The 24,851-nt window shown below is 41.8% G+C and overlaps 1 protein-coding gene across 1 annotated transcript in view; it reads right to left on the bottom strand.

The window, feature by feature from the left end:
• Positions 1–24,851, bottom strand: part of ptch1 (patched 1) — a 148,278-nt gene that overhangs the window by 37,638 nt on the left and 85,789 nt on the right. Inside the window, 5 exon segments of the mRNA XM_033972105.2 lie at positions 4,083–4,225; positions 6,636–6,945; positions 10,147–10,623; positions 10,625–10,760; positions 16,348–16,466. Of these exon segments, the coding sequence (XP_033827996.1) occupies positions 4,083–4,225; positions 6,636–6,945; positions 10,147–10,623; positions 10,625–10,760; positions 16,348–16,466 (1,185 nt within the window).

The following is a 24,851-nucleotide window of genomic DNA, read 5'->3' as shown; positions in this document are numbered from 1 at the left end:
GCCTTGGAATTGCCAATCTCTTCTGAACTAAAGGTAAAATGAGCTGTTGCCTTAAAAAACGCCACGCCATGACATCACAAGGTGGACAAGAGCATCTTGAGCTTTGGAGATATAGACAGACTAATAATAAAAGGTTACTCAGACATGTGTGAATGAAATAAAACATAACTCCAGGTATGTTTTTGAGGAGCTGACAACATTATAATGTGATTTAAAGCTCACAAGAGTCCATTTTATGTAATATAGAACCTTTAAGACACAAGAGCTGAGTTAAATCTTGGTTGGTGTAGGTACAGACAGGCCCTCCCACGTGTAGGCCCAGAGCTTAAGTGTTACAGCCTTTGCCACTCCTCTGTCTGTGAACCATAAATCGCGAGGCCAGGACCCAGCACCAGGACGAGGTAGGGACAAGGAGAACAGACTGTGTTTTTGGGACAGGGGTGAGGAAAAAGGAAAAAATGGCTTCACTTAACAATGAAAAAATTGGCTGGAACCCTGAGTCTGTGTGCAGTTAACCTGGTTGTTAACACTGAAGGAAATGCCACCCAGCAAATGGAGTAGAGCTATAAAAATAACACAACATCTGTACAAATCTGGCTACCTACAATTACCCAGAATGCCAGGCGCCACAGAGGGCCTGACCAGAACAAACTGCTGATAGCAATAGCACAGTCTCTTGGTCTATTCTCTCCTGCAATATCAAGTTAAAGACACGATATTTAACTTTTTGCTATACCTGTTTTTGTATCAGGCCATTGCTTTGTATATATTGTTGTACAGGCTTATCTATTGCCATGGAGACAAGCAGGTTTTAGCATAGCTCCTTTAACCTTTAGTTTCAGTAGAGATTGGCAATTCCAGGGCTAAAATTATCCAAATGTCATGATCCGCACCGTCCGCTCCTAGTTTTCCTCCTGTCCTGCTCTTTCCCTCCCTCACCTGCCGGATCTTGGCTGGGCTCCTGGCTCCTCCTGCGCGCACCTGCAGCCCATCAGCGCAATCACCACCACCTGCTGTGTATAAGAGGAGCCAGAACTAGACACTCAGTGCATGATCGTCGTCGTTCCTTGTTCTGTCATCCCTGTCGTTGTCTGCGGGAGCCTACGTGTGTCTTCCGCCTCCTGTCCTGTCTTGGTCTCTGGCTTGTTTCCCGTCACCTGCCCTGGCTCCCACTTGCTGGGATTACTCCTGCTCCGTCCTTCCTGTTCCCGCGCCTTGTTCTGTCGTCTTGCTCCGGCCCTGGATGTCTCCTGCCCGCTCTGGACTATGCCCGTCTGGTCTGCCTCCCGCTACCTACGTCCCGTGTGTGATAAATGAACTGTCTGAACTGTCTTTTGCACTATTGTAAATAAAACAACGTAAATCTGCCCCAAGTCTGCACTCTTTGGTCCGCTTCACCCACCGTTTACGACACCAAATGACCTCTAGTGAATGTGCATGGAGTTAAAAAACACAGTGGCGGCATCCTGTAGGCATCACAAGGTGGAACAGAGTTTCTGTCTGACAGAAGAACTAAATATGCAGGGTTTGTGTGTTAAACATTTGTGATAGAACAAAACACAATTCCAGGTATGTTTGTGATGAGTTAAACACCATTGTAACATAGATCAGAAAATAGGGCTATATTTCACTTTCTCGCTCATCTTAAACCCATTCCCTTGTTGGCCAAAAGCGAGTAACAAATAAATTAATAGAAAGCGGCACCCTCCATCCAAACAAAATTGATTCTGCAATAAAAGCCAAACAAAATAACGCTGTAACCAATCTGACTATTTCAAATGACACATATGGAACAAATGGCTGACAGAAAAAACATAAAACGTTAACAGGACAGGATCAAAGCAGAACACCTCAGCACACATCCATGGAGTGGCATATCAAAACAAACATCTCGCTCTGTAATTTGCCAGACTTGGAAAAGGCCTGTTCTTCATTTTAGGGCCCAAAAAACAGCTACTCCGGCTCCCACCCCACATGCCGTTTCATTGAAAGGGGACACAGCTCGGGAGGAAGATGGGGCCAGAGTCTACAGAGTCTGGACTGAATTTAGCAGTGGGATACGCAACAACTGTATGTCTTCAGGCTGTCACGGGAAGCCAGCTTCCCCCCTTCCCCCCGCCGTATATGTCTCATGGCAACAGCACGGCAACACAGACACAGGAAGTGACATCACAGGCCCGCAACACAAAGGCCCCACTCTACTACCTGTAGACTGAGCTGAGAACAGAGGTAAGGCAAAATCTGGAAATGCCAATATCTACTAAACTAAAGGTAAAAGGAGCAGTTATTTTGAAAACTACCACTTCATAACATTACAGGGTGGAACAGAATGTTTTGAGCTTTGGAGATGTAGACAGACTAATAATAAAGGGTTACTCAAACATGTGGGAATCAAACAAAACACAACACAACTCCAGGTATGTTTTTGAGGAGGTAAAAACATTAAAACATGGCATGGAGTCCATTTTGCAACAACTAGCCAAGATACAGATACGAAAATGTCAAGGAGGTACTCAAGTAGGGTTGGTCAAAAGTATTGAAAAGTAACTAATCTATACTAAAACTAGTATCACGTAGAGCGAGTTAATATGAAACATTTTAAGACCAGCAGTTGCAGAGAGAGGGGCCACAGTTTTTGCAAAGTAAGTGAAATGGAGCCAGAGGCATGCCTATGCTCACTTCCCAAAGGGGTTGTCTATTGTCCCAGGCCCTAGCGTCTTATCAGCCCAGAACTGGACCCTCTTACTATTAATTTATATTATAGAAGGGGGCCCGTGTGAGGCTTCTTGACCCGGGCCCCCTGGTTGGTCCAATATACAGGAATGGTAATGTATTAGACAAAGGCACTGAAAGAATACATAAGATTTGTTGATGGATGATGTCTGTGTCTAACACACACTTCACAGAGCAACACGTCCTCCAAGTGGGACAAATGGTTCAAATCAAGATAATCGCTTTTTCAGAAGCTGAGCTCAAGTGAATTTGAAATTCCAGGGCTGCGTCAGGTCAAAGACAGAAGGTACAGATACGCAGAATGCAGGAGAATGTCCAAAAAACGTGTTTATATTCCGGGTGTGGCTCTAAAACGCCAGATCATAAATCGTTTGGATATGAAGAGATGACAGAGGGACTAACTCAGGTCTTCAATCTGTCATTACGCATATATTAAAATGCGCCGCTAGTGAATAAAACTCTGACACTAAGATGAAAACACATTGGAACTGCCAACCCAAATTTTTCGATGAGGACTCATTTGAGGTATTTCTGGTTAATAACCGTCTTGAGTAACAAAACGTCAAATTATAACAAACAACTTGGCCAATGCTTTTGTAAATCACAATAAATCAGTGTTACAGTTATCAGTAATAGCCATATTTGAATTGAACATGTCTACACAGAAAGGCCATAGATTGTATATACTAAATGGATATAGCTAACCTGCAAGCCGCCACGTTCCAAATAGGAATTGATCATGGGCGCACTTCCGGCTCCATCGACTCTGGCTCCATTTCACTTTACATTAAAAAACTGTTGACCCTCTCTCTCTCTCTACCTGCTGCTGTCAGGCTCGTCATTTTGGTCTTAAAATTATCGAATTAACCCGCTCTCCATGATCCTGTTATTTTTATTTCGCTACTTTGTCTGTAAATCAAGATATGAACATTAATAACAGCCACATCAACTCCCTCCTTTCCTTGAGGTCACTTCAGCTACTGTTAGCAACAGGTTTGATTGACAACATTGCTAACCACCCGCTCCCTGCTAAACTAGAGGTGCGGATTGCCCCTTTGGTTGTTATTATACTCTAGGTCAGAATTCCATATTGGAATTCTGTCTCCAAATGGGTCCCTTTAACTGCTAGCCTCAGTGAGCTTCATTGAGTGGAGCTGCAGGCTATGGGTGACGTCTTCACACTCACTTAGTCTTTATACAGTCTATGGTATGTATATGAAATATAGAAAGCAGTTAAAATAAATTTGAAAGAAGCACTGAATGAGAGGGTGTGTCCTTTTGACTAGTAGTGTACGTTCATAATGCATCAATCAATTAAAAAAAAAGAAAAAAAAGAAAAAAAGCCCCACCTGGTTGAAGTTTATCGGCTTTTCCCTGCGTCCTGTTTGAACTAGAAGTTTATAGGCCAGAACACCATCATCTGAAGCGTTCTTGTAGTTCGAGTGGGTGATCCGACCTAACTCCCAGTCATTGTCAAAAGCTTGCTGTAGACCTGTAACCAATCACAACATGACACATTACTTGCATGGGACCACTTAATGCTCCAAGGCTCATGCTGTTGTCGATGGTGTTTTGGGTCTCATGCCTTGGTCTGCCTGGCTCCAGTTTGTCTCATGAACCCATAAAGTAAGCAGAGCCTGCTCCTTCTCTCGCACCCAAAAACTCCCTGTGAGGTTAAGAATACTGTCCCTCTACATTATCATTAAAACTACACACTGCCAGATAGTAAAACTTGAACATGTCAATGAGAAATATGAATATGTCTAAAATGGCATGTTTGACCACTAAGGGTAAAGTTAGGGTTAGGAGTTAGGGGTGAGGGGATTATAGATGTAGGGTTAGGAGTTAGGGGATAGAGTTAGGGTTAGGACGGTAGGGTTAGGAGTTTGGGGTTAGCGGGTTAAGGAAGGTAGGGTTAATACCGCAATACTGATATATTTTTGGTGACATATGGTGCAGCCCTTTAATATACATCAACAGAATCCATATTAAAGGTCCTACATTATACAAAATGGACTCTTGTGAGCTTAAAGCCATGTTATTATGCTGTTACCTCCTCAAAAACATACCTGGAGTTGTGTTTTGTTTCATTCACACATCTTTATGTTATTAGTCTGTCTACATCACCAAAGCTCAAAAAGATTTGTTCCACCTTGTGATGTCTTGAAGTGGTTTTAAAAGTTAACAATTACCTTTTACCTTTTGTTCAGTAGACACTGACAAATCCAAGACTGAAATCATACAAATGAAAGTGTATGGAGTTTAAAAACACAGTGGAGCACTTCCTGTATTACCACATGACATCACAAGGTGGAACAGAGTGTTTTCGGTTTAAGAGAAGAGCTGAGTCTAAATATGCAGGGTTTGTGCGTTAAACATGTGCAGATGAAACAAAACACAACTCCAGGTATGTTTGTGATGAAGAAACAACATTAGAACAGAGATCAGAAAATAGTGTAATATGGGCCCTTTAAAATATGCAAACATGCACTAAAGCTATGCTGTCTCATGCTCAGCCTTGGGCCTGGTCCAATAACCTCCCACTTTGTGCTTCTGCTCTTTTTAAGGCTGATCCTAATCAGCTTCTGTCATTGTCCATTACAGAGTCCCTCCCACACCTGAACCCAGGCCAAACATCTTGTTTTCTGCACAATAATGTCAAAACACAAACCAAAAGTATTATCTCAAAGAAGCTTCATAGGAACAGTGTTTAACCATATATTTCACTGTCCCTTGGCTGTGTTTGGATTCAACAGAAAAATATTTTATCCAAATAAAGGCTAACAAATCATGCACAAGTATTGTTCAAAGCGTTTTTCGTAGTGTTACTTTAGCAACTTTATATTTCATTGCTGCTTTGAAAGACAACAAAAACAAACATAGAGCCAAGTTGCTAGATAGGTATAGTGAATTTCATATAGGGATAAAATAACAAATACAAAAAGTGGACACTATATGAGTTCATTTTAATAGCTCAGGTTTACTCAACGTGCTTTACATCAAGGAACCACTCACTCATTCACAGACACATTCATACACCAGTGTACGCAGACATTGGGACTGAGGTCATTTAAATGTCTTTCCCAAGGACACAACAACAGCATTCATCTGTGGGAGCTGGAATTGCACTACCAACTTGTGGGTCGGTGGATCTGACCACTCTAACAAGGTTCATGTCAAGACTGGGATTCGAACCGCCAACCTTCACATTAGTGGACAAACACTACCAACTGAGCTACTGTCACTAAATAAGTCCTGATACCTATTTCAGTACTGATAAAGATTATAAACAATGGAATGCAATGTCCAACTCAAAACAATTATTGTTAATGAATCATTACCTAGAACAAGGTAATTATGAATTTATTTGTGTGTGTGTGTGTGTGTGTGTATATATATATATATATATATATATATATATATATATATATATATATATATATATATATATATATAACACGCTAGCCGGTGTGTTCCAAATAGGAAGTGAGCATGGGCATGCTTCCGACTGCATCGACTCTGGCTCCAGTTCACTTTCTATTGTAAAACTATGGCCCCTCTCTGTAACTGCTGCTGCTGTCAGACTTGTTACAGACACTATTGTGTCTGTAAATCAAGTTATGAACATTAATAACAGTCAAATCAAGTGCCTTCTTCCCTTGAGGTTGCTCCCGCTAGGGTTAGCAACAGATTCGCTAAGTGCCCACTCCCTGCTAAACCAGCGCCCCTATAACTGCAAGCCTCGATGAGCTTCATTTGACTGGAACCGAACGCTATGGGCTCTCCCTGTTTAAATAAAGACACATTAAATTGTAAGTGAGTATCTAGTTTTGATACAAGTTTTAGTATTTGTTAGTATCTGAGTAGTGACACACACTACACACATATGAACGTTGTTTTACCTTGGAGCCAGTCTCTGAAGTAGTGCATCCACATGGGAGGCAACTCTCCGTTGTCCTCTTTGAGAATATGTCGTACAGTGTGGAATCTGTGATGGAGCTGGTAGAGGAGGGGTTGTTTCTGTGGGTAGTCTGCTCGCTGAGTCACCACATACATATTATAGAAGGAGAAGAACTTAAACTGGGCCCCAATGAAGTCATATTCACTGGTCCCCTTCGGAACAATGTCTGTGAGCTCCAGACCGTCTCGGACCTGTGTGGTACCATACAAACTGATCCCCAGCAAACACAGGAACAGAACGATCACCATAATCTGAAAGAACGAATGAGAAAGCAAAGTTAGAACACATTGTGAAGAGGAGTTAAAGCATCTACAAAAGTCAGCTCAGTGCATGCAGTATCTGGTGTCTGTTTTTCTCCTCCAGACGTGCCATGTCAAGAACCTTGAAGGCAAGTGCGGCATCAGGCAGAGTCATGATGTACTTTTTCATTGGGTTGTATCTCTGCTCAAAGTCAATTATATAGTCCGCCATGGACACCGCACTCTCTTTTGTTATCGAGTCAAAATAAGAGTGTGCTTCGTAAGCGTGGTCTTTTGCTTCTCTCAAAAACACCACAATCCAGTTTTACAAGCAATGTTTCCATACCGTTATCCTTGTTTAAATCTTCTGCGGATATTTTCAGCGCCGTTTCTCTGGCTCTCCCTTCCAGCCCAAGTGCCACTGCCAGTGCTTGCTTTTTCTTGTCCAGCTCCGTAACAAGTCTCCAGATACTAACTTCATTTTCCCAGCACTCCTATGGCCGGTTTTTGTCAAACTTCGGCGGTACTTTGTAATTGGTAACCATCCTCTGCTACCATGTAAATTCCCAAAACAGGAGGGTCTTATTGCAGATAAGTTTTTTATTCCGCCACCATGCTCACAGACAGGTAAAAACAGTAAAGCTGAGCCTCTTGCGTCGTATCGCGATACAACATAAAAGCAGCATGGGAAGTTAACAACCCCAATAGATTAAGTAGACATAGCAACATTTACTTCTACTGGTTAAAAACATCACTACAGTCACAACTGAACCAATATGTTTATATTATTTCAGTTGTGTTCAGTTGTTTAGGAAGATTAAAGGTGAACTAAAAGGTCTGCCACCTGTTTGTCTCCATGGAGATGCTATTGCTTTGTCTGGAACATTCCACAGTATGACATTAAATTTATCATCTCCACGGAGACAAACCTGTTAGATCTGTGGGGAGGCTAGCCAGCTCACAGTAAAAAGCAAGTTTAGTAATAAAAACACTTGTAACACTTGTTCAGACTGATCAAATAGATAAACTCAGTGCCTGTGTGAAGGACATCAAAACCTGGATGACCTTGAATTACCTGCTCTTAAATCCTGAAAAAACAGAGGTCATTGTGGTTGGTCCCAAAGGTCAAAGAGATTCTCTGTCGGACCAGATAATCTCACTCGACAATGTGAGTATAGCTTCTAGCCCTACTGTAAAAATCTTGGGAGTCCTATTTGATCAAAATCTCTCATTCACAGCCCATATAAACCTAGCTTGTAAAACCGCATACTTTCACCTGCGAAATATAACTAAAATTAGAAATATTTTACCTAAAACGATGCTGAAAAACTCATCCATGCATTTGTTACTTCCAGACTTGATTACTGTAATTCTCTGCTCGTCCGCCTGCCTCAAAAGTACTATAGGAGCCCTCAGTTGGTCCAAAATGCAGCGGCCAGAGTCCTAACAGGAACTAAAAGAAGAGACCACATCAGTCCTGTACTAAAATATCTGCACTGGCTTCCTGTCGAGCTTAGAATCAAATTCAAAGTCCTCCTCCTGACATACAAAACCCTAAAAGGTATGGCCCCATCCTATCTGCAAGATGTTATTGTCCCGTACCAGCCAACAGAGCACTCCGCTCTCAGAATGCAGGACTATTAGTGGTTCCTAGAGTGTCCAAAAGTACAGGTGGAGGGAGAGCATTCAGTTACCAAGCTCCTGTGCTATGGAATCAACTCCCTGCTGATGTTAAACAGGCCCCCACAGTCTCTGTATTTAAGACCAGGCTTAAAACCTTCCTCTTCGGTATAGCTTATGACCAGGTTACTTAGTGGAGGGAGTTAGGGAGTGACATTAAAACCCGGGATAAGATAAGCTGCAGTAGGAGATAACTAGCTGGGGGAAGTATGGCAACCTGAGAACTATCCTCTGCTTCGTCCTATTTTCTCATCAGCAAATGCTATTCACATGTTGTCCCCTGTACCACTCCCCCTGTGGAGTGTAACTCTTTCAGATGCCCCGATGACAGCTGGACCCTCTCCCCCTCCCCGCCTGGCCCTCCTCCACCCCGCCTCCCTCTCCTCCTCGCCTGGCTCTCATCCTCCTACCCGGCTCTCCTCCTCCTCACTTGGTCTTCCTCCTCCTCGCCTGGCCCTCCTCACGCCCCCCTCCCTCCTCCTCGCCTGGCCGATTTTTTCTTGTTTTGTCTGATTTTCCTGTTGTTTGATTTTCCTGTTTGTTTTTGTGTTCAGGCAGCACGGTGGCTGAGTAGGCAACACTCATGCCTCACAGCAAGAAGGTTTGGTTCGATCCCTGGGTAGCCCAGGCCTTTCTGTGTGGAGTTTTGCATGCTCTTCTCCCCGTGTCTGGATGGGTTTCCTCTGGGTACCCCGGTTTCCCCCATTCAACCAAAACATGAACGCCCTTCGAGACAACTGTTGTTGTGATTTTGGGCGTTACAAAAATAAATGAATTGAATTGAATTGAACTGACTACAATACAAGATAGATAAGTCTGTTATACTGTACAACATTCCAGCCAAGCAACAACATCTCCATGGAGACAAGGTGGTAGCAGATCCCCCAACTGAACAATTACAATTGCAGCTTTAAAGAATCCTACATTACACAAAGCTTTAAGCCACGTTACATTGTTATCTCCTCAAAAACATACTTGGAGTTGTGTTTGCATCATTCACATATGTTTGAGTAACCCTTTATAATTAGTCTGTCTACATCTCCAAAGCTCAAAATGCTCTGTTTCACCTTATGTTGTCATCAAGTGGTAGTTTTCAAGTTAACAGCTCCTTTTACTTTTAGTTCAGAAGAGCCTGGCAATGCCAGGGCTGAAAACATCCAAATGAATCAAGTGAACGTGTATAGAGTTTAAAAACACACTGGATCACTTCTTGTATTACCACATGAGATCACCGGGTGAAAAAGAGTTTTCTTTTTTGACAAGAAGAACTCAAGCTAAATATGCAGGGTTTGTGTGTTAAATGTGTGAATGAAACAAAACACAACTCCAAGTATGTTTGTGATGAGGAAACAACATTATAACATAGATCAGAAAAACATTGTAATAAGGGCCCTTTAAAAACTACTGTTGCTGCTTGTGTGATGTCTGGCCACCTGTATAACTGTGGTCAGACTGAATATGTGTTAAGTATTTGACTCAGAAAGTTTAAACCACAAGTCTCCGAAGTACATTGAGTCAGCTTGAGTCACTCACCTTGGTGGTAGGCTGCAGCAGAAATGGAGCGTAGTGGTGTTCAGCAAACGAAGCAAAAGTCCAACCAGAACAAGGGGTTTCAATGCATCTCAACCCCATTGACGCATCACCAAACTGGGATATGAGGTCTCGCGTGGAGCTGTTATTCTCAACACTGTTCCCTGTAGACATTGCATCAGGCTGTGGTCCTGGTGCATGGCTAAAACTCGCACCTGCGGCTGGATGGTGATGGGTGAAAGAGCTGGCGTTACCACGGTTGCTGGTGTTGTTGTTATTCAGGTTGCTGTTGTTGTGGTAAACTGGATTGGCATGAGTTTGGTTGGGGTTCATGGGTTGTACGGAGATTTGGGAGCGGGGTTCGGCAGTGGTATAGAAGGCCTGGGTGCGTGGGTCGTATTCAGTGCGGAGTTGGACTGTGGACTGCATGGTGATTTGCGTTTGCTGGGCGTATCCAAGACTGCTGTAGGAGGGAGGGGGGGCTGGTGTATCTAGGGGGCGGGGTTTGGTAAAGGGGAGGGGGTGTGCGGTACATGGGGGGCGGGCTGTAGCGGCTGCCTTCTGACCCATCTACGTAGGCTTGAGGCTCCATCTGGATAACGCGGTTGGCACAAGGACTGCAGAGAAAGAGAGTGACAAAAATGAAAGGACCTACCAACCATAGACTATATAAAGACTGAGTGAGTGTGACATCACCCATTCTTCATTTGACTGGAGCATTCTTCATTTCACTGGAGTATTCGGCTCCAGTCAAATGAAACCCATCAGGGCTAGGGGCCAATTTGTAGCCAGTTCCATATTTGGAATTCCAATCGAGAGTACCATGGCAACCACAATAACCAATCCGAAGTGAGGCTGTTAAAGGTAATGCACTTTCCCACCTGCCACTGCTGTTTTAGCAAGGACTGCTTAGCACTTAGCAATACTGTCAATCAAATCTGTTGCTAACACCAACAGGAGAAACCTTGGGGGAATAATGAGCCTGAGTTGTCCGTTAAGAATATTCATATCTTGATTTCTGGACACAATAGTGATATAAAAACACCAGGATCATGTAGAGCGGGTTAATATGAACATTTTAAGACCAAAATAACGAATTTGACAGCAACAGTTACAGAGAGAGGGGCAACAGTTTTTAAATAGAAATTTGGAATGCGGCGGCTGGCTATGTCCATTTATATATACAGTCTATGGTAACAATGCATGTTTTACCATAGGGTATTTTTGAGCAAAAACATCTATAGTTACTCGCCACTTAGGCAAGCTGTGTTTAAAGCCATACTGTATAATCTTAGAAGGTGCACCTTTAATATCCATTTTAGACAGAGAGTTGTCAAAGAACAAAACTTTTTGTATTATGAAATGTTACCATGTTTCGCCTGCAAACGTGAATATGTATCCTGGAAAGAGCAGTGATCCATGTTGAAAATGAAACCATACTGGACAGAGCCACAGAGCCCACCATTAATAGCAGTAAAATAATATCAGGCCTGTGTTATGTGTGTGAGTGGGACCTGAGACTGCAGTAGGAAACACATAACCCTGAGTGGGACAATTGAATACTACGGCACATCTGTCCGGATGCTGTGCCAACAAATATGCAGAGACTGTCACTGGACTGGTGCTGTTTAATAAAGAGTAATTAGGCTCTGACTGAGTGGGATTAGGGCCATGATGGGAAGGAAGTATGTGTCTGTAGGTTACATTGATTCACTGTTAGGTGAGAGATTAGATGTAAACATGCTGTGGGGATGAGACTTAAATGGCCCATATTACGCTATTTTCTGATCTGTATTCTAATGTTGTTTCCTCATCGCAAACATACCTGGACTTATGTTTAACACAAAAACCCTATTTGCATGTTTAAGATGAGTTCTCTCAAATTGAAAACACTCTGTTCGGCCTTGTGATGTCATCAAATGGTAATACAGGAGGTGCTCCACACACCTTCACTAGAATCATTTGGATGATTTCAGCCCTGCAATTGCCAATCTCTACTGAACGAAAGGTAAAAGGAGCTGTTAACTTGAAAACTACAGCTTCATGACATGACAAGATGGAACAGAGCATTGGAGATGTAGACAGGCTAATAATACAGGGTTACTCGAACATGTGTGAATGAAACAAAATATAACTCCAGGTATGTTTTTGAGGAGGTAACAGCATTATAACATGGCTTAAAAGTTACAAGACTCAGTTTTGTGTAATATAGGACCTTTAAAACAAAATGGGAAAGGAATGGAAGTCCTCAGTATCTTTGGATTTATTTACAAAAAAATATTTTAAGCATGTTAATTTAAAAATACTGAAATCATTGGCCCTCGCCACTCACGAAGTGATGGCTTTTCGTTTTATTATTATTTTTCCGCCAAAACAATCGCAGTTTTCACCCCTGAACGTCAACGAAAAAGTCCCACATATAGGTATAGCATCGGACCGGCTCGGCGAAAAATTTCATAAAATGGCATCGCAACTATGTCCGGACACACCACCGGCCTCGACAGCGCAACCTAGAAATTTTGAAATTTTTTTCAATTTTATAGGGAGGCCCCGACTCAGATTTTGACAAAATTCGTACCAGTGATAGAGCTCATGGAGAGAAGCAAAAAAATATAATTATAGCGCTGCCCTATGACGGACAGGAAGTCGGCCATATTGGATCAAAAATTCGCCACTTCATTCGCAGCGTTGTTTTCAAAACGTATCTAGTCTCTGTTTATTGATCCCAAATGAGCTGAGATTTCACATGCCACATCCAGACACATGGGTTTTCATTAAAACATCCACGTTTTCTCCGAATTCCACACGGTTCGCCCGTACGCCGCCACCGAAATATGCCTTCGTTTCCTGGTTTTTTCGATGTCCTGTCTTGATTAGGGGCATTGGTCTACAGAGCTCACATTCACATCACATATGCATGATTGGGGAATGAATGGAATGCAATATTAATTTTAATCATTAAAGCCGCAAGCAGCGATGATGGCCCTCGCCACCCCCTTGCGACCCACGGGGTACACGCCACCAAGAAGTACCACGCTTACATTGCCCCTCCCCTCAAAATCAGCGACTGAGTAATACTACTCCATTCATTCCAATGAGACCATTTATCACATTGTCACGCCTGAACGGTTGGAAATAAAGGTATGTCTTCATTGGCTTTTTTTGTTTAGTATGATGAGAGGAAATGTGTACCAAATTTCAATGGTCTATGACAAAGTAATAATTTTTTATCCCAGTTAACCAAAACCCATGTATTTCAATGAGAAATGTCAGACGTTGCCATGGCAACACCAAAAATTGCAATTTTGTTGAAAATTCACCCTGACCACACCCAAAGTCATAATCAAAATGTAATTGATAATCCTTTAATCACACATGGGTTTAGTGGGATTTGGCCAAATTTGAAGTGTTTTGTGATTAAAACTGTGGGAGAAAATGTCTGAATGCGAGGGTTTGCACTTTTGTCATTCCCGGGTTTGATCCAATATGGCCGACTTCCCGGTACATTTTAGGGCGGGGCCATAATATCATTTTTGTCATGTCCTGACATGTACTATTTTTTGATATGAGTTTCAGATTTTTACGTTGACTTTTTTTCCGAGTCGGGCTCCCATTGGCCCCATGAAAATCCAAGTTTGAGGTGGCGCTACCGAGTCGTCTTTCGTTTTTTTTCTCGGCGTCTTTTGTGACAATTAGAGCTCGTCGAGTTCAAATTTTTGACACCACTCACTGCCATGTCGGGGCGTGTTTACTACTTGATTTTTGCCATTTTCCATGCTCCGGATGCGGTTTTAATGAGTCCCTCGCCGGGACATAGTCCCAGGCTCGGGCCTAATAATAATGGAATTTTTTTTTTCCACCCATTATTTTTCTCCTAAACCGTAACAGCTACAGTCATGTGACTTTCTCACATTGTGCCCCATCACAAATAAGGCCCCTGTGAATGTTTTCACACATCCCCGACAAATCGATTGTCTTCTATGAATTTATGAAAATAAAATTTGAAGAGGGCGCTAGAGAGCCATTTTGTGAGAGTGCCTTGATTTGCATATCATTGCGTTCAGCTCGCAAATGTGCATAAACGCTGTATTAGCGTTTTCCCAACAAATTTTTTTTTTTTTTTTTTTTTGAAATATTCCAAAAATTGCGATTTTGTTAAATTCACCCTGACCACATCCAAAGTCATAATCAAAATGTAATTGATAATCTTTAATCACACATGGGTTTAGTGGGATTTGGCCAAATGTTAAGTGTTTGTGATAAAAACTGTGCGAGAAAATGTCCTGAATGTGAGGGTGTGCACTTTTGTCATTCCCGGGTTTGATCCAATATGGCCGACTTCCTGTACATTTTAAGGCAGGGCCATAATATTTTTGTCATGTCCCGACATGTACTATTTTTTGATGTGAGTTTCGGATTTTTACGTTGACTTTTTTCCGAGTCGGGCTCTCATTGGCCCCACGAAAATCAAAGTTTGAGGTGGCACTACCGAGTTGTCTTTCGTTATTTTTTCTCGGGGTCTTTTGTGACAATTAGAGCTCGTCGACTTCTAATTTTTGACACCACTCACTGCCATGTCGGGGCGTGTTTATTACTTGATTTTTGCCATTTTCCACGCTCCGGACGCGGTTTTAATGAGTCCCTCGCCGGGACGTAGTCCTAGGCTCGGGCCTAATAATGAACCTAATAGTGCCCCCTACCTTAGGGGTGAAATGCCAACATTATCGGATTCCTACAAAATTCGGGGAATCAATTGGGGACATGACGTGGACCAAAAAAATTATATTAAGGGCATAAGCCAATTTTCACACTTGGCCACCAGGGGCGCAAAGACTCCAAAAAAAATCATTGAAAAATGTCTGACACGTACATACATTGGTCTACACAGCTCAAATTCACATCACACATGTGATATGAGGGAATTAATAGAATGCACTATTAATTGTAATAAAAATGAACACTATAGCGCCCCCTACCATAGAGGTGAAACGCTAAGATTATCCAATTCGTATGAAATTTGGGGAATCAATTCGTACCATGAAAAGAACCAAAAAATTACATTATGGTCATGGGGTATTTTCCACGGTTGGCCACCAGGGGCGCAATGAATTTAAAAAATATTCCCATGGGACTTTGACATGCATGTCTATGAAACGTATCTACTCCAAGGTTTTTCATCCAAATGAGCTCAAACTCCACATGCCACATCTATAGATGGTGTTCATCAATAATGTATGACTTCATCATTGGATTGAAACTTTCACTTAAGTGCAAATGAAACCTATCTAATCCTCGGTTTTTCATCCAAATTACTTCAAACTCCACATAGAGCATGTACACATGATTATTGTAAATAAACATCCACGTTTTGGGGATATTCTTTCTGATTTATGCACAGCACACTGTCAAAATATGACTGCTTTCCTACATATTTCATTCGCTCTCACAGACACATGGATCAGCCTAAAAAGCTCAAATTCTAATCACTGATACAGAATAAAACTGTGAAAAGAGAAACATAATGAGCATGTGGCCAGTGACCTCTATAGTGCCCCCTACAGGCAGGTAAAAGACCACAACTTTGTCCGATTGGCATGAAACTTGGGGAGATAATTGTGGACCTCATAAGGGGCAAAAAAGTCAATTACACCATACCTGTATTGTGCACGAGGTTGCCAGTTCAAAGCCATGGACCGTCATTATAATGCGATGACCACACATATGTAGAAACTGTGTGAAGGGGGTTGGATAGCGGCAGGGGGGTGGGGAGAATGGTGCGTGGGGGGCGGTGGCTGACCTCGGGCGGTTGCATGGGGGGGCGGTCGTGCTGGGGGCGAGGGCCATCATCGCCGCTTGCGGCTTTAATTGATATCTGAGACAACATATCTTCATGGAGACAAGTAGGTGGCACCACTAGACACCACCTTTAATTTGTATTGTAAAGTAAGAGTTTCATTTACAGACAGTGAACAGGCTTTTCTCATGCACAGGTGAGATCTTTCAGTTTGTAACCGTGGTAACAGCGCATTAAACAACGAGGACTCGGGGAACGCCACTCCACTTTGTGTGTTAAAACTGCAAAACACACAGCTTCTCGTTGTTTAATGCTCTCGAAATCAACTCATTTGGACTTATGGGCGCAAACAGAGATGCGTTTGCAATGTGGTTGTATCTTCAGAAGGTCAGCTGTGTCTTAGGACCCACCTGTAGAAGCAGCAGAAGATGTCAAAGCGCCGATCCTCTCGCCTGTACAGATCCATGCTCAAGATGGCAGGGAAAATCAGCAGTACCATGGCGAAGTTAAACACCACCACCACTGCAGCCTGGACAAAAACACACAAGATGACAGGTCATTTTGAAATTTAGAAACATTTTTTGCATATTCTCCCTGTATTTGTGTAGGCTTCTATTGGGTGATCATGGTTTACCTCCAATCATAGGCACGTCATATCAGCCCTTAACTATAAAATGACAAACACATCACTGTTACCTCTGCATTTTAAAATTCTAGGTTTGGTAAATCTGATTGTTTCATGTTATCATAGACATAGAGATCTACTATGCACCGTATTTTCCGCACTATAAGGCACACCTAAAAGCCTTTAATTTTCTCAAAAACCCACAGTGCACCTTATAATCCGATGCGCCTTATATATGGATCAATATTGGTCAATTATGACACCCGTAGTCAGGAGGCGTCGTCGAAGTAATATCGGTAATAACGAGGAGACGGGGAGTTTGCGCCGGGCGACATACGCCGCAATCTGCCAATGGATTGCGGATGCCTGGGCTGATATATCAGTCTCAACTGTGGTCCGAGCTTTCACGAAGGCAAGAATTGTCACTGAACTGCCAGACAACAGCAGCGACATGGATAATGGCGATTTTGACGAGTCGGAATCGGGCACCTTGAATGCCGAGCTCGCCCAACTGTTCAACTCAGACACTGAAGAGGAAGAATTTGAGGGATTCGTGAATGAGGAATGAACTGAAAAAGTGAGCTTTACGTGTTTCTTTCACGTGTTTACAACAAAACAAGGCTGGGAGATATTGTGAATATGGACATTAACATTTGAACAACGTTGAGCTATTGTTATTGCTTTGCACTATTTTGAGAGTTACTATATTGTGAATGCATTAACTTGTGTTGTGAGTGAACAAAGTTTTTAGAACGTTTTTTTTATATTCTATTAATAAAGTTTGACTGACTGACTTATATGTTTTGTTGACATTCCCTTTAGACCAGTTTAATGACATACTGTGGAACATTCTCAACAGTGAAGTAACATCTTTATGGGGACACACAGGTGGCTCTAGTCAGATGAAACTTATCGAGGATAGCAGTTATAGCGGCAAATTCCAACTGCAAGTATCATCTCAACCAAAGAGCCAATCTGGATTGAGGCTGTTGAAGGTAACACCAACCAGTGTTTTATCTAGGAGTGGGTGCTTAGCAATTCTGTCAATCAAACCTGTTGATAAAGCTAGTGGCTAGAAGGTACCTGATTTGTCTGTTATTAACGTTCATATCTTGGTTTACAGACACAATAGTGGAATAAAAATACCAGGATCATGTAGAGTGGGTTAGTACACACAAAATGACGAGCCTGGCACCTGCAGTTACACAGACAGTGGCCGCAGTTTTTCAGTAGAAAAGGGAGGACAATGTGGATATTGCATAGCTGCCATACCATGGCACATTACTAGACACCATATACACATACGCACAAAACACAGCAGACAACCCTAAGAGCAAAGGCCCAGAGCCAGAAATGATGAGCAGAAAGCACTTACATTGCAAAAAAAAACAAAACAAATCTTTTTAAAAATATCTCTGATCTCCTGCTCAGGGGAGTCGATGGGGGGAACAAAGGGGTCCGTTATCCTGGTCTCCCAGAAATGAACCCTCTTCCTAATAATTTATATTAGAGTGGGGGACATGTGAGGTTTTTTGCCCCGGGCCCTGAAATTTCTGTCCAAGGGCCTGTTCCTGCTACACCACAACTTTACAAATGCTCTCCTCGTAGTACTAAAATTTCAAACTTGATGTCGATACCATAGCCTGTATATATAAATGGACATGTTCCAAATAAGAAATGAGCATGGGTGTGCTTCTGGCACCATTGACTCTGGCTCCAATTCACTTTACATTGAAAAACTGTGGTCTCTCTGTCTGTAACTGCTGCTGTCAGGCTCGTCATTTTGGTTTTAAAATGTTTTTTATTAACCCGCTCTACATGATCCTGGTGTTTTTATTTCCATAAATCCAGATATGAACATGAATAACAGTCAAATCAGGTGCCTTCATTCCTCGAGGTTGCTCCTGGTAGCGTTAGCAACAGGTTTGATTGACACCATTGCTAAGTGCCTGCTCCATGTTTAACAAGCAGCGTGGGCGGGAAGGGGCTTACCTTACCTTACAGCCTGGCTACAGATTGGCTCTTTGGTTGCTATGATACTCTCAGCTCCACATTGGTCCCTATAACTGCTAGCCTTGACGAGCTTCATTTGACTGGGCCGATCACTGTGGGTGACGTCACACTCACTTTGTCCACTTCTTTACATGGTCTATGGTTGACACTAAGGAATAGACTCGATACTCAATACTGATTTCACTGAACCTTATCATTATTAATTTTAATTAAGGCTAAAAGTCCGTTCAGCTGACAACAATCACGTCTCTTGTGTTTCTACTGTGAAAACAGAATATCACATTTGTTTATTTGTGTTGACACAGAAGCCATTGAACTTTGTGCCAGTTTTGTTCCATGTGGATAGGCCCAGTAATTACAGTAATATTAAGCATAAACAAGGTCAACAACACTGCAGTCTGACAGTTACACAGAGAACCTGAGAGTTCTGACCTGTCTCCAGAATAAAGTTAAATGCCCTATATTACACAACTTATATTCACATGTTTGAATATAAGTCTTTATTATTTTATTATTAGTCTGTCTACATCTCCAAAGCTCAAAATGCTCTGTTCCACCTTGTGATGTCATGAAGTGGTAGTGCTTTACTCTTCAATACTCTAGAATAACTTTAGAGGAACCATACTACACTATTTTCTGATCTCTGTTCTAGTGCAGTTTCCTCATCACAAGTTTACCTGGAGCATTTTGTTTTATTTTGCCGTAATGCCTGGGTGATCAAAAGGTGCAGATGGGACTCAAAAAATTAACAGGGTTTATTTCAGAGAAAATGCAAAAGCTAGGTGTTTTTTGAGCTAGGTCAGAGGCTGAGGTGATCAGTGGGTCCAATCAGTGAGGTCATGGGAGGATGAACTGATGATCTGGCAGCGTGCGGAGAAATGAGCAGTCTTTGTAGTCCAGAGATTGTAGAGTTATTGGCGACAGGCTGCAGGTAAGTAGTGGGTGGTAACATTGATGAGGGTGGTGCCAGACTCTCCACCAAGCTACAGGCACACAGACACAGAAGGGAGGAGTGAGGCAGCACAATAACACACAGAAAAAAATGGAATCATGACACATTCACACGTTTAACACACAAACCCTGCATATTTAGTTCTTCTCTCAAACTGAAAGCACTCTGTTCCACCTTGTGATGTCAAGTCATAATACAGGACATCACAAGGTGGAACAGAGTGCTTTCCACCTTGTGATGTCAAGTCATAATACAGGACGTGCTCCACTATGTTTTTAAATTCCATACACGAGAGGTGTCAAACTCATTTTCACTGAGGGCCACATCAAAAAAATGGTTGCTCTCAAAGGGCCAGATGTAACTGTAAGATAAATGTCACCATGTTTTAATCTTGTTAATTAACCATTTCTATATTTATTACTTATTCAAGTTACAAATATTGCATATGGATTTGCATAGACATGAAAAAAAATGTCTGTTTAACTGTGTATCCCCTGATAAACTGACATTTTAAGACAGTCATACCTTGTAATTTACTTTGTCGAGGGCCACATAAGATGACGTAGTGGGACACATTTGGCCCACGGGCCTTGACTTTGACACATGTGACATACACCTTCATTAGAATAATTTTGACAATTTCAAATCTGGTATTGCCAAGCTCTACTGAACAAAAGGTAAAAGGTCGTTGTTGCAGTTAACTGTTAACTACCACTTCATGGCATTACAAGGTGAAGCATTTTGAGCTTTGGAGATGTAGACAGACTAATCATGCAGGGTTACTCAAACATGTGTGAATGATACAAAACACAACTCCAGGTATGTTTTTGAGGAGGTAACAATATTATAACATAGTTTAAAGCCCACAAGAGTACATTTTGTGTAATATAGGACCTTTAAGTTGTTTTTAAAATATTTTTGTTTTTACCTTTGGAGTGTCAAAATGATTCTAGTTAAAGTATATGGAGTTTAAATACACAGTTTAGCACTGTTACGGCCCTAGGCCTTCAGCTCCTATGCCCATGTGCTGTCCCTGCTATTGCTCCATGGACCTCTTCAGGTGGTGCTCCTCCAGCCGGCTGCTGATTGACAGCAGGGCCCTGCGTCTGATTGGAGCAACAATCAAGAGCGAGCCAGGCCAATCACAATCTTCCACCTGTGGTAGCTCCCCTTTAAAAGGACCCGCCCCCTGCCACTCCTGGCTGCTTGGTTCTGGCAGGAACAGCATGCCATTTTTGTTCTTTGTGATTCTTGTAAATTGGACTTTGAAATTGTGACTCTCCTATATCTTTGGTTAATTCTGAGACCCGTTTGTTTTGTGTAATTGTAACATTTGGTAATTTTTGTTTTGTTAGCTGTATTTAAGTTGCACATTGAAAACTACTCTGTTTAGAGCCTCTTTTTGTTATATTTAACCTTAACATTCCTTTTAAATAAATTATAACTTTAGTTTTACAAATTTCCATCTTGTTTTGTTACTTCCCCTTTTCCCTAGCTGAGCTGGGTCGTAACAGGCACGTCCTGTATTACCACATGACATCACAAGGTGGAACAGAATGTTTTCAGTTTGATAGAACTGAATAGCATAAATATGCAGGGTGTTATCCGTGTGTTTAACATGTGTGAATGAAACAAAACACAACTCCAGTATGTATGTTGTGATGAGGAAACAACATTATAACATAGATCAGAAATAGTGTGATACACCACCCCTTTAAACTACAGGGATTCTAGAAATGTTGTAATGTTACGCAAGCACTACCCATTAATTGTGAATTGGCCCAGTAACGTCGAGAGCTGCAGACACACACACTGAGTGACCGCATGCTGACCCCACAGAGGAGAGATTTATCTTAACATCTGTCCCATCTGTGGGTGTTCCTGCGCTCCGGTCTTATCTGGATGCCATTCCTCAGCCTTCGTGGTGATGCAAGAGGAAAAAGAGGAAAAGCGCAGAGGTGAATCCAAAAAGGAGTCAAGCACAGGAAGTGCTTGTTGTGTGAGGGGAGACTGGAAGTTGGATATGGCTGAGTTTTTTTAAATTTATTTTTATATAGCACTTTTCCACCAAGACATGCAAAGCGCTTTACATGAAGGAACCACTAACCCATTCACATACATATTCATACAACACTGTACACAGACACTAGGATGAGATGGGTTAAGTGTCTTGCCCAGGGGCACAATGACAGTATTCATCTGTGGTAACTGGAATAGCACTGACTACTCTAGCAATGACGTTTATGTCATAAGTGGGATTCCCTTCATTTCCCAAGATCGCCAACAATAGGGTTAGCAACAGGTTTGAATGCCAGTTGCTAAGTGCTCGCTCCCTGCTAAACCAGCAGTGCAGGCTTCAGTGATCTTTTCCCTTCAACAGCCTCACTCCTGATTAGCTCTTTTGTTTGCTATGATACCCGTGGAACGCGGCTCCAAATTGGCCTCTGTAACTGCTAGCCGCGAACAGCTTCATTTCACTGGAGCTGAACGCTACTGATGACATCACACTTCCTCAGTTCACTTTTTATACAGTCTATGGAGACAACTAAAACATGAACTGATAAACATATTATCTAAATAACTGCCGTTGCCACGAAATTATTCTTTTGATACAGATTCAGATTCACAAGATTCTATCAGGCCCATCTTGTGTCTAAGGCTCTGCAAAAGAAAACAGCTAGTGAAGAATGCGTGCTATGTGTGAGTGTTTAAGTGCATGTGTTTGGGGGTAAAGGGGAAGCGGCAGAGTGGGGGGTGCCCTGGATCAGCCTTATGAGGTAAATGGATCATGTTTGACAGTCTCCTGCACTAAAGCCATCCATCCACACATGCTCATATTGTAAAAGCAGCTCCAGCCTCTGCCTGACTGTGAGGTACAAACACAGATATCTCACAAGTGCAGACGCCACAGCAATGCTCCCTCTAATTTTTCACGAGTCTGAGCAAACACACAAACTCCCTGAGCGGTCCCATGGACCACTGTGAGCGACATCAGACCTGTGCACTGTGGTCACGCTGGCATAGCATCCATCTAAGTTAAATGGTTTATTAAAAGAATCAAATTACCGCATTTACATTTCTGTTATAAGACTTTTAATTAAGTGCTTTAGCCCACTTATACAATGAAAATGACAAAAATCTTGCTCATGACCTGTGTAGTATGTTAATGCTATTGGATGTATAAATATTTAATTTTAACTATGGCAAAACATGAGCTTCCAACCAAACCAAGCCAACTGTAAACTCCAATGTTGAAAACACACTTAACATTTTTATTATAAAGCTCTGACTTGTATTATGACTATACGTCATTGTGTGAAGCTTTTGCTGTGCACTGAGTGAGATTGTCCTACTGTGGTCTGGGAGACAGTCCGTTAACTCTTTTTCAGTGTATGACACGATCATTAGATTTTTACAACTCATAAACTAGTGACAGTATTCAATGACCAATACACACTGAGAGGAATCTGTATCTGCACACCCAGCTGCTCTATTACTGTACATTTATATATCATATCAAAACACAATATAAAATGTATATTTGTATATAAAATATAGTCAAAACAAGTGGTATGGGTCAAAATAAATATATATTTACAAACCATGCACTGCAAACAGTGAACAAACATACACACTTCAAAATGTAAACAAACACACACTGGAAACTAAGAACACACTGGACATGATTGTACAGTGTGACAGTCATTCTGCGACAGTGGCTCAGTGGTTTGAGGTTGGAGGATCGAGTCCCGCTCGAACCAACTTCTGTCATTGTGTCCTTCGGCAAGACACTTCACCCAAGTGGTGTGTGCGTGATGATTGATGGTGGTCGGGGGGTTGGCATTAGCTAATGCTAATGATTACACATTATATATTTGACCCAAAATCAAGTCAATAGCAGAATAAACCATGCTTACCGATCAGGAACAGCATCCAGTCCATCAAAACATAAGGTCCTCTACTCCTGAGTCAACCATGAGATCATCACTTGGTTCCACGAACCGCTACGGGTCCGAGATGCCTCTAGTTTAACTTGTATAAACATCCACAGTGTCCTCGGTCGCGTACTTCCTTTGTTTTGTCTGTTTCGTCATGTTTAAAACGCAAAACTGCTACAAAACAGTGCGTAACAGTGCGCCCGAGGGCGGGCCGTCGGAACGTTAAGGGGTTAAACAGCACTTAGCATCATTAGCGAGTCTTCACTCCATGATGGCCACATCAGCTAAAACTCTGGTAGCGGCACATGAGGATGCCTGTCAATGACGTTGATAAGCTGCGCAAATACGTATGTGAATCACATAATTGGCTTTAGCAGCTAGTCGCTGGTCACACTCACTGACTCACATTGAATAATAGTGCAGAATGAATTGTTGTGTGTTTATTTTATTTTCAATAAATTTGCTAATGAAGGTGTATGGAGTTCAAAAACGCAATGGGGCACTTCCTGTATTACCACATGACGTCAAAAGGTGGAACAGAGTGTTTTCAGTTTGAAAAACTCAGTGTAAATATGCAGGGTTTGTGTGTTAAACATGTGTGAATGAAACAAAACACAACTCCAGGTATGTTTGTGAAGAACTGTCTTAAAAGGTGCAATATGTAACTTTTCTAGAGGAGGATTTCTATTCCCTAGTCTCCACAGATCATCTGAAAACTCAAGAAAAACACAAAATGGATTTAAACAGCACATTTTCAGGAGCCTGTGGTCAATCCGAATGTTCATGGTCCAGTTTAGGAGTTTGATGTTCAACAAAAAAAGTGAGAGTGACTAATTGCAAAACTGCTAATACTAGCTAGCTTGTGACTGTAATGTTATTTGAGAGGGAGTTGTTTAACAGCACAAATCAGCTCACCTCTAATTCAGATAAGTCAGTTATTTATAGTCACATTGTTAGATTAAAGTCTAATTTAAGAAACAGATTCAGACAGACCAGTGCCTACAGTTAGCATTACCAACCAGGGAATGCTGATAGCATCACTTGCAAAATGTCAGTTAGGTGTGAAAAAGTGTTTGTTTTCTGTTACATTCTAAACTAGTTGCTAATAAATAAAGTATTTCTCAAGGCAAAAGAAAAGTTGACCATTTGCACTGTTCTTATAGAATCAGTTCCTAGTCTGTGAACACAGTTTACAAACTAGGAACTTACTGTGGTGAGAAAGTGCAACATAAAAACACACTAAACAAATACAAATAAGGGCATGCACAAAGTAAAAAAAAAAAGATATGCTTAAAAATAAAATACTTAGAGGTAGAAAATATATACAACAGCAGCATCACAACAACAGTGCAAACATGCTGATTAAATTGATCGGTATATAAAAAA

This window comes from Periophthalmus magnuspinnatus, chromosome 9, assembly GCF_009829125.3.
Source record: "Periophthalmus magnuspinnatus isolate fPerMag1 chromosome 9, fPerMag1.2.pri, whole genome shotgun sequence".
NCBI classification, from domain to species: domain Eukaryota; kingdom Metazoa; phylum Chordata; class Actinopteri; order Gobiiformes; family Gobiidae; genus Periophthalmus; species Periophthalmus magnuspinnatus.
This window is presented reverse-complemented; position numbering and strand designations above follow the sequence as displayed.